This window comes from Rhinolophus sinicus, chromosome X, assembly GCF_036562045.2.
Source record: "Rhinolophus sinicus isolate RSC01 chromosome X, ASM3656204v1, whole genome shotgun sequence".
NCBI classification, from domain to species: Eukaryota; Metazoa; Chordata; class Mammalia; order Chiroptera; family Rhinolophidae; genus Rhinolophus; species Rhinolophus sinicus.
This window is the reverse complement of record NC_133768.1, coordinates 114,023,513-114,037,606: the sequence shown is the minus strand read 5'-3', so window position 1 is coordinate 114,037,606 and position 14,094 is coordinate 114,023,513. Positions and strand designations below refer to the sequence as shown.

Here is a 14,094-nt window from a genome sequence, read left to right as displayed (position 1 = left end):
ACTGTGTGTCACCTGGCCTGAAGGAGTGGGTTCTCAGTGGGCCAATCAGGTGTGTGTGTGCTTCCTTGTCTTTCTAATTTGAATGGGGTTGCCTGATGTAGAATGGGCTGCTCCGTGCACCTGGCTGCCCTGTTGCTTTAATTGTTGGTTATGAGAGCACCGTCTGGGTCAGGCTGCTCTGCATGATTGCATGGTTGTTTCAACCCTCTGCTAGCTCTGCCCTTTTTCCAGGTCAGGCAGCCTTGTGTGTGCACACAGCCATACTTTGCTAGTTCTGCAGTTTCTCCAGGTGGGGCAGCCCTGCGTGCATGCACAGCATCACCCCACTCACTCCGCACTGCGCAGCCCTGTGTGTGGGTACTGCAAAATTTTGCTAGCTCTGTGATTTCTTGGGGCAGAGCAGCCCCACGTGCCCAACTATCTGCACACTTTCTCTGATGGGGCAGTTCTGTGTGTGGGTACTGCAGCCATTTGCTAGGTCCACACTCTCCAGGATGGGCAACACTACATAAGCACACAGTAGTGCCCCAATATCTCTGTACTTCCTCTGGATAGGGTAGCCCTGCAGGCAGGTCCCACCATGCTTTGCTAGCTCCGCACTCTCTCCAGGTGGGTGAGCCCCACTTGCATGCGCAACTCAGTTGTTGAAGCAGCACCCTGCCATACCCACTGGGTCAGTGTCTGGGCGGAGGCTCCCCTTCTGTGCAAGCTGTGGTACCCTCTTGTTTCTGTTGGATCTAGCCCCTGGAGTGTGGGGTGGGGGTGTGCCAGAGCACTCTGCACGAGCATGTGGATAGCGAACCCTCATGGTTCCTCAACCTTCTCTATGTGGTCTTTCTCTTGCGCTTGTTGTGCAGAAGCTGTTCAGTTAGATTACAGTTGTCTCTCAGGAGGAATTGTAAATATAGGTATACATAGGATGTGTTCCTGGGAGGGGACAAGCTCAGCGTCTACCTATGCCACCACGTTGGACCTAATAGAGAGTTCTTCTTAAATAAAATCTGATATTGGCTGTAGCAACAAGCTTCTGCTCCGATATGCTCCGATTCTCCATCTTCAACTGTCTGTGCAATTTTTGAGGCATAGGTTCTCCCTTTGACTCCAACTCTAAGAGGAATTGTTTAGCGTTTTTGTGTGTGAGCATAGGCATCATAACTTTCAAGCTTTTACTTGTAGGGGCAGAAACCAGAAGTCTTGCATCAGTCACTTTTTATCTCTTGGCTTCATGTTCTATCTGCAAAAATAAAGGGATAAGATCAGTAGTTGGTGGCTAAATTCTTCTCTATCTCTAGCATTTTGTTGAGTCCATAAGCACTGACTTGCATGAATGACTATGCAGATTTGTGACATTTGATACCCTTCTCCTACAGGCGGACCTGCTGGTGGACAAGGAGAGGCACAATTTTTTCGAGTCTTCCCTTGATTACGTTTATCAAATCCAGGAAGTTCAGGAGTCCAAGAAGTTCAATATTGTGGAGCCGGTAAGTTCTATCTGTTGATGAGTGGTCTAGAAATATTCACCAACTGCCTGGTAAATGTGGGAAACTTTGATCATATAATTGCAATCTCAAAGAATGTGAAAGATAGTTGTAATAATGAATCTCAAGAAAGTAGACTCGCTGGCTTGTGTTATTTTTGCTTTCTCACTAATATTCTTTTACTCTTCCTCACCCTTCCCTCTGCCTTCTTCCCCCATTTTCTCTCTGTAGCTATGATTTTGCTCTCTTTTTCTTTCCCTCCTCTCTCCTACTTTCACTCCCTCAATTTCCCTATCACCCTTCCTTTGACCTCATTTTCCCCCTTTCCTTCCTCTCATGCTTTCATAAAACCTTTGAAAATACCTGTCAGATACAAGGCACTGTGCTAGGAACTCAAGTCCCTTGCACTCAGTGACTTCGCATTCTACGATTTTAACTTCTATCTTCTTTAGTTTTTTCCACTTAAATCTCCTTAATTTAGTATAAATGATGACGTGTTTTGATTTGACAACTATGTTGAATTTTATAACAACTTTCTTTTTTATTAAAAAAATGTGTTCTATTGCAGGAAAGCTAGAAAAAAATTATTGGAAAAACAAAACAACAAATCCCCCCTACAGAGATAATCACTGTTAATATTGTGGCATTTTCTTTCTATATTCTCTGTTATAATTTTCTCTGTGTGCCCATGTACTTGTAGATGTTGGTGTGTGTACACCTGTGTGCATGTGTGTATACACATGTGTATATATTGCACACAAGCCCATATGTCTGTGTACATGTGTATTTGTGCTCACATTTATATGTATCTGTTTATGTATATGTGCGAACGAGTATTTCTTCATTTATCCAATGAACATTTATTGTGCTTCTGTTATGTGCCAGGCACTGTGCTAAACACTGTGTATCCTATAGTGAACAAGACAGACTCATGGGGTAGACAGAAGGGAAGGAAGGATACACGTAAACAAAATAATTGTAAGGTGTGATAAGGGCTAAAACAAAGGACAAGACAAAACCAGCTGCTTTTGATCTGGTAGTCGAGGAGGACCTCTGAAAGTGTCATTTAAGATCTAAGGAAAGAGAAGATGAGGCAATGTCAATAATGGGGAAAGAACATTCCAGGCACAGAAAGACACATATACACAGTCTTTAAATTAGGAAAGCATAGTGTGCTTAGGGAATGAAAAGATGAGTGCCTTTAGATACTGGTGACATAAAAGGAGATTGGCAGCAAACAGTGTCTGAAAGGAAGGCATAGGACCTGTAGGCATGATAAGGGTTTTGGATTTTAGTCTAAGTGCAGTGGGAAACTGCTGGCGGTTGTTAAACAGGATATGTCATGATCTGATTTGTCCTGTGGAGAAACCAGTTAGGAGCCTACTGCACTGGTCTAGGCAACAGAAGAGGTTGGTTTGGGTTAGGGGAGGGGCAGTGGAAATAGAAAAGAATGGCTGGGTGAGAGATATATTTTGGAAGCAAACCTGATAGGAATTATTGATGTATTGTTGGATTGGGGTGTGAGTGAAAGAGAAATCAGGTATGATTCTTTACTTTGTAGCTTATTGACTGAGTGAGTGTGTTGTCATTTCCCGAGATGGGAAACAAACAGGAAGATTGTGGATACTACTGTGTGTGTACCATAGCATATACACGTGTGTGTATGTGCATAGTTTTTATATGTGTTTATGTATACATATATATGTATGTATATATACCATATGGACTGTGTGTGCATATTTATATGTGCTCACCTGTTTACTTTCTATAACAATAGAGCAATTTTTACTACTTCTTATACTTCACTGTTGCCAGCATTGAGCATTATTTGTTAAACGTTTGTATTTGATAGATGAAAGGAATATTTTCTTTTGTTTTTATTTATGTATATATGATTTTCAATGGGGTTAAACATTTTGGACATTAAGAAAGTACTTTATTGATCATTTGCATGTCCTGTTCTACAACCCCCTGAAAACACTTCTGATTTGAAATTGGGTTCAGGGTCCTCAGATCTGTTAGCATTATGGTAGTCTTCATAAAGGTATAGATTCTGACTTCATTTATTTATCCATTTAGTTATCTATTGATTCGAGAAGTATTTATTGAATACCAACTCTGCCAATCCTGAGGGTTTAGAGAGAAAAGACAGTCTATCTTCATAATGTCCAAATTATGAATGGTTTTATATGCTATCTGAAAAGGATCAGAATGAATAAATCCATTAGTAGTTCTTATTTTCTGGAGCTGAGTTCAGTGTAAATGTTTAACCTAATAAGAGGGTAGCTATGTGTAGACGTGTTTGTTTGCATGACTGCTTTTAAGACTATCCTGGGTACACAGTGTATGGAGTTTCTTTTCTGTGTTTCTGTTTTCTATATTTGATCAATGCGAAGGTGCTGGTGATGAAGTTATTTTTACACATTTTCCCTAGGTCTTGGCCTTTCTTCATAGCCTCTTCATTTCCAACAGCTTGACGGTAGAACTCACACAGGATTTCCTCCCGTACAAACAGCAACTCCAGCTCAGCTTGCAGAATGTAAGTTTGCATGGGGGTTTTTCATCTGTCTCTGCATTGCCATTGGATTTAAGCCCTGATGACCTTGACCTTGGAATTGTAGGTTATTGCACCCCAGCCAATTTGTAAGGACACATTGGTGTGCATCATAAATATTTCAGTATACTGGACTGTTCTTGCTCTTCCACTATTAGCTCTTCCCTGTTTCGAGGCTGACTATTGTTTAAACCCACCCTTTCCCCTACTCACACCTGTCTATCCAATATTTATTAAGTGTTGCTAACTTGCTACATCTCTCCCAGATCAGAACCCAGCTTTGAGCTTGTTTAAGCGCAGATCTTATGCTACTTCCCTGCTTGTCAGTGAAGACACACTCACTGTGGGGTTTATTACCTTGAATGGCCATTTTCTCTTCTCTTCTTTTTCTCTCTACTTATTATTAGAGTTAAATAAATTATTTTTAAAGGTTTTCTCAACCTTCACTCCCATGCTGGTTCTTATAGACGGACGTCAGCACAGTCTTCCCATTCTTGCCATGTATATTCTTTCTCACTCATTTAATTAACCCACATTTAATGAATGCTTATGGATCTGGTGAACATATACTCTGTGCCAGGCATCGCAACAGGCACTGGACATACCATAATGAGGCACGTTATTTTTTCTGTCTTCAAGGAATGTAGAGTCTCTTGGAGGAGAAAGATATAATTGCAGATAAATCATAATCCCTTATGATAAGTGTTAAAATAAAATTAAGACCAAAAATTTTGAAGAAGCACAGAGTTGAGTAGCTGACTGCCTGGCACAGTCCGAGAAGGCATCACTGAGCTAACGACTTTGAACTAGTTGTTGAATTACATGGAATTTATAGATGTATTTTTAGATGAAATAAGTTGGTAAGTTGCAGTGGAAATTAATTCATGTCTTTGTTTAGGAGGATCTTGACTTACAGTTGTTGTTTTCTCTCTGGGCACTCTACATTGGAATGTGAGAGCCTTTACCTTCTGCTGATTTTACAAAGTGTTCCTCTAACCGGGTTACTCACCTGCATCTTCCTCAACTATAACTTGACGAGCCTGAGTTTAACAACAAGCGTTTGTATGCGTACACACGGTGAACTCATTTCCAGGATAATGAGTACAGTGGGCCCGACTAGATAGGGTGGCCGAGATCACTGTTTTCGCTGCCATGTCACAATCCTGAAACTAAACACTAAGGACTTTTAATGATTTTCATACCCACATTTCTAAGGGTGTTTTGCCATTGTGTTTTAGCTGTGTAGTATTCAAACATTACTTCTTAAAGTTAGCTTTTGTTATTCATGATTATGGAAACACAAGTTTTCTGTTGACGTATCTTCCAAGAGAGCACCCTCTCATACATTTTATCCCGGTGGCCAAATTAGATTCAGAGTCAGGTAGGTAGTAACTTTACTTGAGGCCGAACTTAGAAAGTACCATGATAATGTTATCTTTGGGAACCTTCTTCATAGTTTCCCTTTTTGTGCAGCAGCGGTTAGTCTCATGCTCAGAATTCTAAGAGCCCTTATTTCTTGCAGGTTTATGTGATTCCCATTAGAAAACAAAAATCCCCCAAATGTGGTTTTATGGGTACACTGCTATTTATGTTTCCCTGTTAGTCTTTAGTTCTGGTAAACTCCATAAAATCATTTTTTGGTCACTATGGCATTCAACTCTTGTTTTTGCTATGTTGTAAGACATGATGAAAGCCGACAATACTGTGAGTCTCTGCCCCCCCCCCCAAAAAAAATGCTTATTTATGATGATGGTGATGATAATGATTATGATGATAATGTCTTTGCAGACGAGAAATCATTTCTCCAGTACCCGGGAAGAGATGGAAGAACTTAAGAAAAGGATGAAAGAGGCTCCCCAGACATGCAAACTTCCAGGGCAGCCAACCATCGAAGGCTATCTCTATACGCAAGAGAAATGTGTGTGAGATACAATACAGGGAGACCCACTGGGTTTCAGTAGGCTGGCACCTACTGCCACTTGGTTTTTCCAAACTCTGGGCATCCATATTGTTCAAGACCCCTGACAGCTACCCCTCTTTGGAGAGCTTCCTACGAATAGTGAAAATAAAAAGGAAGGAGAAATTGCAGGGGGAGGTTATAGATTTGTCTTATAAAGGCTCTGAGATGATAAGACCTCGGGTCTTACCTGAGATTCAAAGTGGGGATTGATAGTTATTTAATCCTTTCGATGACTCTTTGGGGCAAAAAGAGAGGTAGGGGATAAGAGGTAGGAAAATAGTATTTATTCCACTTACTGTGTGCCGGGCATGGTGCTGAGTGCTTTATATACAGTATCATTTAATCTTCGCAACCATCTCATCATATCCATTTTACACATGAGGCCTCTGAAGCTTAGAGAGGTCACCAGTTGAAAGTTACCCAGCTGCCAACTAGCAGGCCTACGAGTAAAGTCAGGTCTGTAAAATGCCCAAATCTGTGCTCCTACCACGAAACCCTATACGTTCCAGTGCCTCAGGATTACATGGTTGCCCTTAAGCACTAAACATCCATCGTGATTTCAGTGAGCAAGACAGTTGCTCATTGCTAACCCAGGAAAGTGGGCTAATTAACTTAGCTGATCACTGAATATTGCAGATGGCCCCAGTTTCCTGCCTCCTAATTGCATTATGCAAGCCTGTGTGTGCGATATGATTTTCCTTAGGAACTATGACCCTGTGATTTAAGGCCCTGCCCAGAATTATTCTACCTGGGGAGTAGGCACAGGAGGCTACCCAGAAGTTACCAGTGGCAGAAACCACTGCAATCCAGAAAGCATGGTATTGCAGGAGTGATATTGTCTTGCTTTCCTCCTCTAAAGCAGGGGTGTCCAAACTGCGGCCCACGGGCCAACTGTGGCCCGCAATCCATTTTTAATTGGCCCGCAGTAAATTCCAAAAATATATTTAGTTTACTTAAATAAACCAGGGGAGGCAATACGTACTTCACCTCGAGTGAGTGGCCCGGCTGTTTGTGTATTTTACCACATATGGCCCTTGGTGAAAAACGTTGAAAAAAGTTTGAACACCCCTGCTCTAAAGTGATTAAGTTCTGATGGTTTTCAAAGATGTGTGTGTTCTTTCATGTGTCAGCTTCATCCCTTCAGCTCTGCATTGCAGGATCTCTGAGTGTCAGCACTATTGACATTTTGGACTGGGTAATTCTGTATTATACAAAAATGTGGATCAGCCTTTGTTTTTGCCCTGGAGCAGTGCACAGTCTGACAAGGAAGACAGATTAGTATATCAAGAATTATAATGAAATATGTTGAACATGGCATTTGGGGCATATGCATGAGGGTTTCACTGGGGAAGTGACATTTGACCTGGAACTTCAATTATGAGTGAGATCTTGATAGGTGAAGAAAAGGGGAAAGAAAATTCCAGGTGTATACCACTGCATGAGTAAAGGAACAGAAGTGTGCAAGGACGTAGTGTGTCTTTAGGGCCTTGGTTTGCCAAGACAGCCCTGGTTTACACACATTGTCCTGATGTAATTATTAATAGTGCTGTATTCACTCTTAATATGTCTCAAATTTGGCTTATACATTATATGGCATCAACAAATTAAGTCAGCAATAGGGTTCTGAACTAATTCAGTTTCACAAGGAATGGAGAGGAGAAGACAACTGAAGGAGAGAGATTTAGGGGCTGGAGTGGGCAGAACCCAACCACCAGTCTAACAGGCCACATTACAAGGCAGTGGGAGCAGAAGACTAGATATTTCCAGCTCATGCAATGGGGTGTGTAGAGGAACGCAGCAAGGTGAGGGTTTTGGAGCAGTCAGAGCAGATGTGAAAGCAGATGATGAGGGTTAGGCTGTGCATGAGCACACCAGCCAGGTGACCCTGTATGGCTGGAGCTCGGGAACGGGACGACTGGGTCTGGAGCATGACCTCGACAGCAAGCTGTGTACAGCTTCCATCTTAGGGGTGGGTGGCCATGAAGCCAAAACTGAATTTGCCAGCTCACCTGTGTCTGGTTTTATAGGGGCCTTGGGAATATCCTGGGTGAAATACTACTGCCAGTATGAGAAAGAGACCAAGACGCTCACCATGACACCTATGGAGCAGAAGCCAGGTGCTAAGCAGGTCAGTTGTTTTGTGTGCCATATTTTCTCACGTGCATCTGTGACTGCATCTCAACAAAGGGTAGATGCTGACCTAGTGCTAGAGAAGAAGTCTGTCACTGCCATGTGCAGTCTGTCACTTCATGTGTCTCCTTGGCGTAGGTTTGCATTGCGCCAAATACTACTCAGTGAGGGAAAGCGCTCTGTTAAGTACATCAACCCTTCTGAACGTGCCTGCACACTTTCAGAGTACTTACTACATTATTACAAGTGCCTGTCACGTTGTACAAAGAAAATTTCAAAAGCATGGGTGAATTGGGGGAGGAGAGTATTACTTGCTTTAAAAAAAGGTTCTACTTACTGTAGGATTCCTTTAAATAGCAAGTGTTCAAAATAGAAATCACTGTCCCAAATTGTTTTTAAAAAGAGTGTGTCTAAAGTTGGAATAACCTGTACCCCACAGTCTGTAATACTCAAATACCTTTAAGCAGTCACTGCCTCTTCTTCAGCCTCCAAAACACCCCCACTCCCCAAAGTGGCAAGATGAGTTTAGCACACTGAGAAGACAGTTTACTTGCCTGGAAGAACCTCATGTGTTATGTTATGTTATGTTTTATGATATGTTGTGTGTTATGTTATATGTTGTTATGTTATGTTAGACCATGCAGCCAAAGCATGTATTTTGTCATCTCGCTTTTGCCTGTGTTTGTAGGAGTTTGCGGAACACACACACACACACACACACACACACACACACACACAAGGCTTTCTTAACATGAAAGCTGATAGACAGGCTATTCATATTCTGAAGTAATTCAATGTGTCCTTTTAACTGTCTCCAGCTCAGACAGGCTTGGCACATGGTTTTTAAGGATTTTCATTCTTTACAAATTGTTTGCAAAGTGAAACAGTGTTCACTTGTTAGGAGTGAACATTGTGTGCGTGAAGACTGAATTTACGTAGGCAGGAATTTGGAGAAAATTTGGCCCATTTTTCTCTATTGCTGGTACTTGTCATGGAAGAGCTGCCCTGTGTGTCTTGTTCATAGGAAATTAGAGAAGACTGACATTTAGTGGCAGTCTTTTGAAAATACCTGTTTTGGGTCTTTAGCCACAAGTTTTGCCACTCTGCTTTGAACATGGATTGGGGGTGGGATGCACACCGAAGTGTATCAAATGGGGTTTTTAGAATCCTCAGCCATGCTGCTATGTGGGCTGATTATTCGTTTATGACTCCAAAACTCTCCGTAGTTTCCAGTCTGCCTATTGCCAAAGCACCTTTCAGTATGATTCCAGTAGATTTATCTTGTCCCAGTTCTGCCAGACTTAGCTGATATGTCTGGCAAGGCCTTATAAGCAACCATGCCCTGCCGTCTCTTCCTTTCCTTTTCACACACACATTACTCTCCAAATCCGGACGTTAAAGTTCCTCTCGTAGACAGTAAGCTGATTAAGCCCTGTCTGTCTTGCTCAGAGGTGCCTACTGCAAAGCTCAAGACAGAGGCAGCAGATGCCACTTTCATATCCTCCTAGAGCTGACAGCAAGCCCTCCTTTTCGTTTTCGCCGCTCTTCCCTTTTCATTGAGTGGCTGCTTGCAAAACTGCAGTCGTGTCAGCCTAAGCAGTTTTAATATGGGATTCCTAACAGAACGGAAAGAGGAACTTGGCCTTCCCTTTCAATGGAAGAGGGGGTGGAAGTAGTTACTTGAATTGCCCTAAATTGGATGTGGAAATGGTCCCTTGTCAGTTCTCTGATTTAGTTCCTATTACTAGTTTGTCTTTTAGAAAGGCAAAAAATATAAATATAAGTGAACTAATAATAAGAAGAAATAGTAACATGGTGAAAAGCCACTGTGTTGAATGTCTGCTGTGCGCCGGGTGCTGAGGTGTATACTTCCTGTCACATGCCTCGTTCCTTTCCCAGCAGCACTGTGAATTAGGGTTAGCCAAACTTGAAAGTGGAGGAATTAGCCCTCCTCAGCACTAGGACACTTAGCGCTGTTCCCTACTCGTTCAGCCTATTGACCACCATTTGTTCTGCTGGTCACTTGGCGCATCGCCCTCCCAAGCACTGTTTTATTAGATTCCCATCCCTTCCCCGTCAGGCATTTGTGCTAAGAGGAAAAGAGCACTCCATTTTGAGTCTTGAGAACTGGTTTTAAATCCTAGCTCTGTGGCCTACTAGCTTTTTGATCTTGACTAAATGACTTGTTGCCCAGTGTCATTTTCCTTATCAGAAAAGTGGCACTGTGAACATTGACTGAGCACTAACTCTTTGCCAGCTTCTAGAGATTTAAAGATAAATAAGACACTTCCCATGTCCTTAAGGCGTTGTCAGGCAAGTAGGGAAATCAGACATGAAAACAGGAAGCTTTAATAGAATCGTGGGTGATTTGGGAGGAAATTGAAGTTGAACTGCAGTTTCTAGAGCTAGTGAGAGTTTATGCCGGCAAAGAATATAGAGAAAGTCATTTCGGGTGGAGGACACAGTATATGCAGAGTTATGGAATCGTGAAAGGGCATGATGTGTATGAGAATACAAGTAGTTTTGCACAGATGGCACATAAAACTGACGGGATTGCCTGGAGGTGAGCCTGGAGTGGTGGGCAGGGCCTAAGCCCCTGAGCTGCGATGCCACCAAATCTGAGGGAGGTGAGAGTTTAAAGAGAGATGGTGAGCGCATGAGGCACTTGTTAAGTACTCTTATCTTGAAAGACCAATGACGCTCAATATCCTAAGTGTTGGGGTGTGGAAGGCAGATTGAAGGGTGAATTTTGAGTTGAGTTTTTTATAGTGCAGGAGCAGCAAAAGGAGAGCCCTGCAGGGTTCAAGTGTGCCAATGAGAGAGAAGTAGTAGATGAGCAGTTGTATGGGCCAGTTTGGATGTTGGATGGCATAGTGCTTAGGCTTAGACCTGGCACTTGGGCATTGTTTCTGAATCTCAGACAACAAGGTGGGTAGTGTTATTCCCATTTAATAGACTGCGAAGTTCCGATTCAGTGTGAAAATGATGTTCCCTGGCTCACATAGCTAGTAAAAGGCACAACTGAGACAAGGCCCCAGGTTTTAAGACTTCTAGTTTATTGCTATTTCCACTACACCAACTTGGGTGACTTTGGGTAAGTCATTTTACCTCTGAGCTCCACTTCCCTGCAAGGGTTGTTATGAAGAAAGGTAGTTTGGAAATACCCAGTGTCATATGCTGCACCTAGTACGTGATTGATTAGTGTTATTTCTCCTTCCTGTCCCACATTGTCTCTGTTGAGATAATAGACGGAATTTTTAATTTGTAGACACAGTGGATTCCAATGGCCTTGTTCAGTGCCCACAAGACTAAGGTAGACCACACTATCCCGCACATGCAAAATACCAAGTGCCACCTTCACTAATACACACATTGGCTTATGTTCTCTACCGCTGCGCTATTCTTGGAGAAGTTGCTTTTGCAATCCTGTCATCCTCAAGAGTCTGGAGCTGTGGAGCACAAATGTTTGTCTCCCCTCCTCCATCTGCCACTCTAATGGAAGAATGCTTGCAGAAAGCCACTTACCCATTGCAGCCTCCCGACCTAGAAGTCTCATGAAAATTTTATTCTGCACACTTAATGCCATTTGGGCAGCCCATTTCTCCGACACTCCCCTTCCACGATGTGTAGTGACCTTCCTATTTAATCAGCCACACTTGGAAAGGAGTGATGGCCCACTTGAGTATTTTCTCCTGGTCTCAGCCATGCGTTGATTCTTGCTGCAACCACCGTTTGAAGGGCCAGGGTTCTCAGTGATGCTACACATCACCCCTGCTGCCCTGACAGCTGCCTTCCAAGTGGCACTGAGGACACTGCGGGAGGCAGAAGAGGCTTCTGTGCATTTTTTTCCAAATTGGCTATTAATCCTTCTCTTGTATCAGGGGCCCTTGGACTTAACCCTGAAGTACTGCGTGAGAAGGAAGACGGAGTCTATTGACAAGAGGTTCTGTTTTGACATAGAAACGAATGAAAGGTAAGCTGTGCTGGTGTGAATTGGCAGTGTCCCCGTGAGCCAGGTGTTGAGCGTGTATAGGTCTCTTGTTTTCCTCTGTCAGCTCTTGTTGATGCAAATGAGTAAATCCATTCATGACATTGTTGTTTGGCTCTTCTGGCTGCCCTTCCCAGGGGTCCCGGTTAGACCTGGCCCAGCACTGGCGCTCTCTATGCATGTTTCAGTCAGCTCTGCGTCACCTGCTCCACGTAGAAAAAGTCAGTCCTCACATTTTGTTCTCTCAGAGATGCCAAAGATTAGCGTTTGATGATGCTGCCAAAAGGACAGGATAACAAAAGTCCTTCTTTTTTTATTTTAATCTCCCAATATAACATACAAGAACACGTTAATTAGAACTCACTTTTCAGGGGAGATAGGTGGGATGGAGGATGGCAGTGGGACTGGGGAGTTTTTTTTCACCTACTTGGGGGGAGCATCATACAGAATTTCCCTATTTTGCACATATTTATGTAAAGTGGAAATAGATTGATTATCAACTTTCCAATTTCAGCTAAGGCTTACAGACTTTGGACTTGACAGCATTTGTTTCTCTCCAGTGCCTTCTTTTTGTTTTCTGAGCATGTGCAATTTTATTAGATGAGAGTTTAATGTTTATATTTTAAAAGGAGAACATTTACAATTACTTTAGCATGTTATGTAGGTGGGAAGTTGATCCAAAATCCAGTGAATAAAGGTGTTTCTATATTTCTTTGCAGTCTGTTGTTTCTGTTAGGCACTCGGTATACAATAGAATCAAACAAAATGATCAGATTACTAGAAAGGAACTTGAAGGTTGAATTAGTACAATATCATATGAACAAAACTATCAGTAACTGGAGTCAGAAAGATTTGTCTGAGAGATGAGGACTTTTTTGAGGGGGTTGTTATGAAGGGGATGAGGGGATTAAATGACTGCTAGTGAGTTTCCCCATTTTAAATTTCTGTTTGTGAATCTATAGGAGTTTTTTGTTTAAAATGAATGGTCCCAATCAAAGACGGCTGTGATCATAAACACTATTACTGGTAAACACTGCTACCGGTAAACGTGAGGCTGTCACTCATTTTCCAGACAGCTGCAGGCCCAGTAGGAAGGGGGAAATGACTGTTGGCTGTGGCTCCCCTTTCATGAATGGTTAGTGTCTCTGGCTCAGAAGCATCAAGGTGCTTAAAAGAAATGAAAATTTCCTGCCTCTAATTTCATTCAGATTCCCTTTTCAGCTTAAATTTGCAAGCTTCTTGCAAATAATACTCCCACAGACTCAAAGCAGTTGCAAACAGTTTGGCCCCAGTATTAGGACCTGGGACCAACTCACAATTACGCATCTTGCCCCTAGTGCTATGCAAGGTTCATGGTAGAAACTAAATTTGGTGTTCATTTTCTAATGTATTTTTTCCTACCCCGGAATGCTGAGGATTTCTGACACTACACCTAGGAATCAAAGTTTTGGTGGGTCTGTGATTTTAGTTACCTCATATTGGGTGCTTTTAAAAATGTTCCCTCGTTTAATCCCCTCTCCCACTGTACGGGTGAGATGACTGATACTGGAATATGGTTAACTGACTTGCCCAATCATAGTCACTACATAGTGGCAAGGCTGAGCTCTAACTCTGGTCTGTCGCTCTCCAAAGGCCATGTTCTTTTTAATTGCATCCACTTGTCTATTATAAGCAGAATAAATGTGCTGTGAAATAGAGCGTTAAGGATAACAGTGAAGGTACTGAGGCACCTCTGTGCATGTGGAGTTTTCCAAGGGATGTGACATCTGCTTTCCTGGCTAGTCAATCTGACAAAAGGAACAGTCGGCCTTCCCAGCAGGCATCAGGCACTTGTACTTGTGTTCCCTGCGGCACAGAGCAAAGGACTCTGTGAGTCTTGTTTTCTAGTTTGGGAACAGAGGAGAACTTTTTATAAGTGTTCTTACCAGTATTTGAAGCCACAAGCTCATAGCCCATCAGCGTTTGAATGGCGATAATAATAATA

General features: G+C 42.5%; 1 protein-coding gene across 6 annotated transcripts in view; it reads left to right on the top strand.

Annotated features, from left to right (window-relative positions):
• Window positions 1–14,094, top strand: part of OPHN1 (oligophrenin 1) — a 304,832-nt gene that overhangs the window by 145,475 nt on the left and 145,263 nt on the right. For all 6 annotated transcript variants that reach the window (XM_019753605.2, XM_019753604.2, XM_019753610.2 and 3 more), the window contains exons 7-11: window positions 1,371–1,481; window positions 3,913–4,017; window positions 5,821–5,950; window positions 8,020–8,120; window positions 12,004–12,095. In XM_019753605.2, the coding sequence (XP_019609164.2) occupies window positions 1,371–1,481; window positions 3,913–4,017; window positions 5,821–5,950; window positions 8,020–8,120; window positions 12,004–12,095 (539 nt within the window). The remainder of the gene's footprint in view (window positions 1–1,370; window positions 1,482–3,912; window positions 4,018–5,820; window positions 5,951–8,019; window positions 8,121–12,003; window positions 12,096–14,094) is intronic.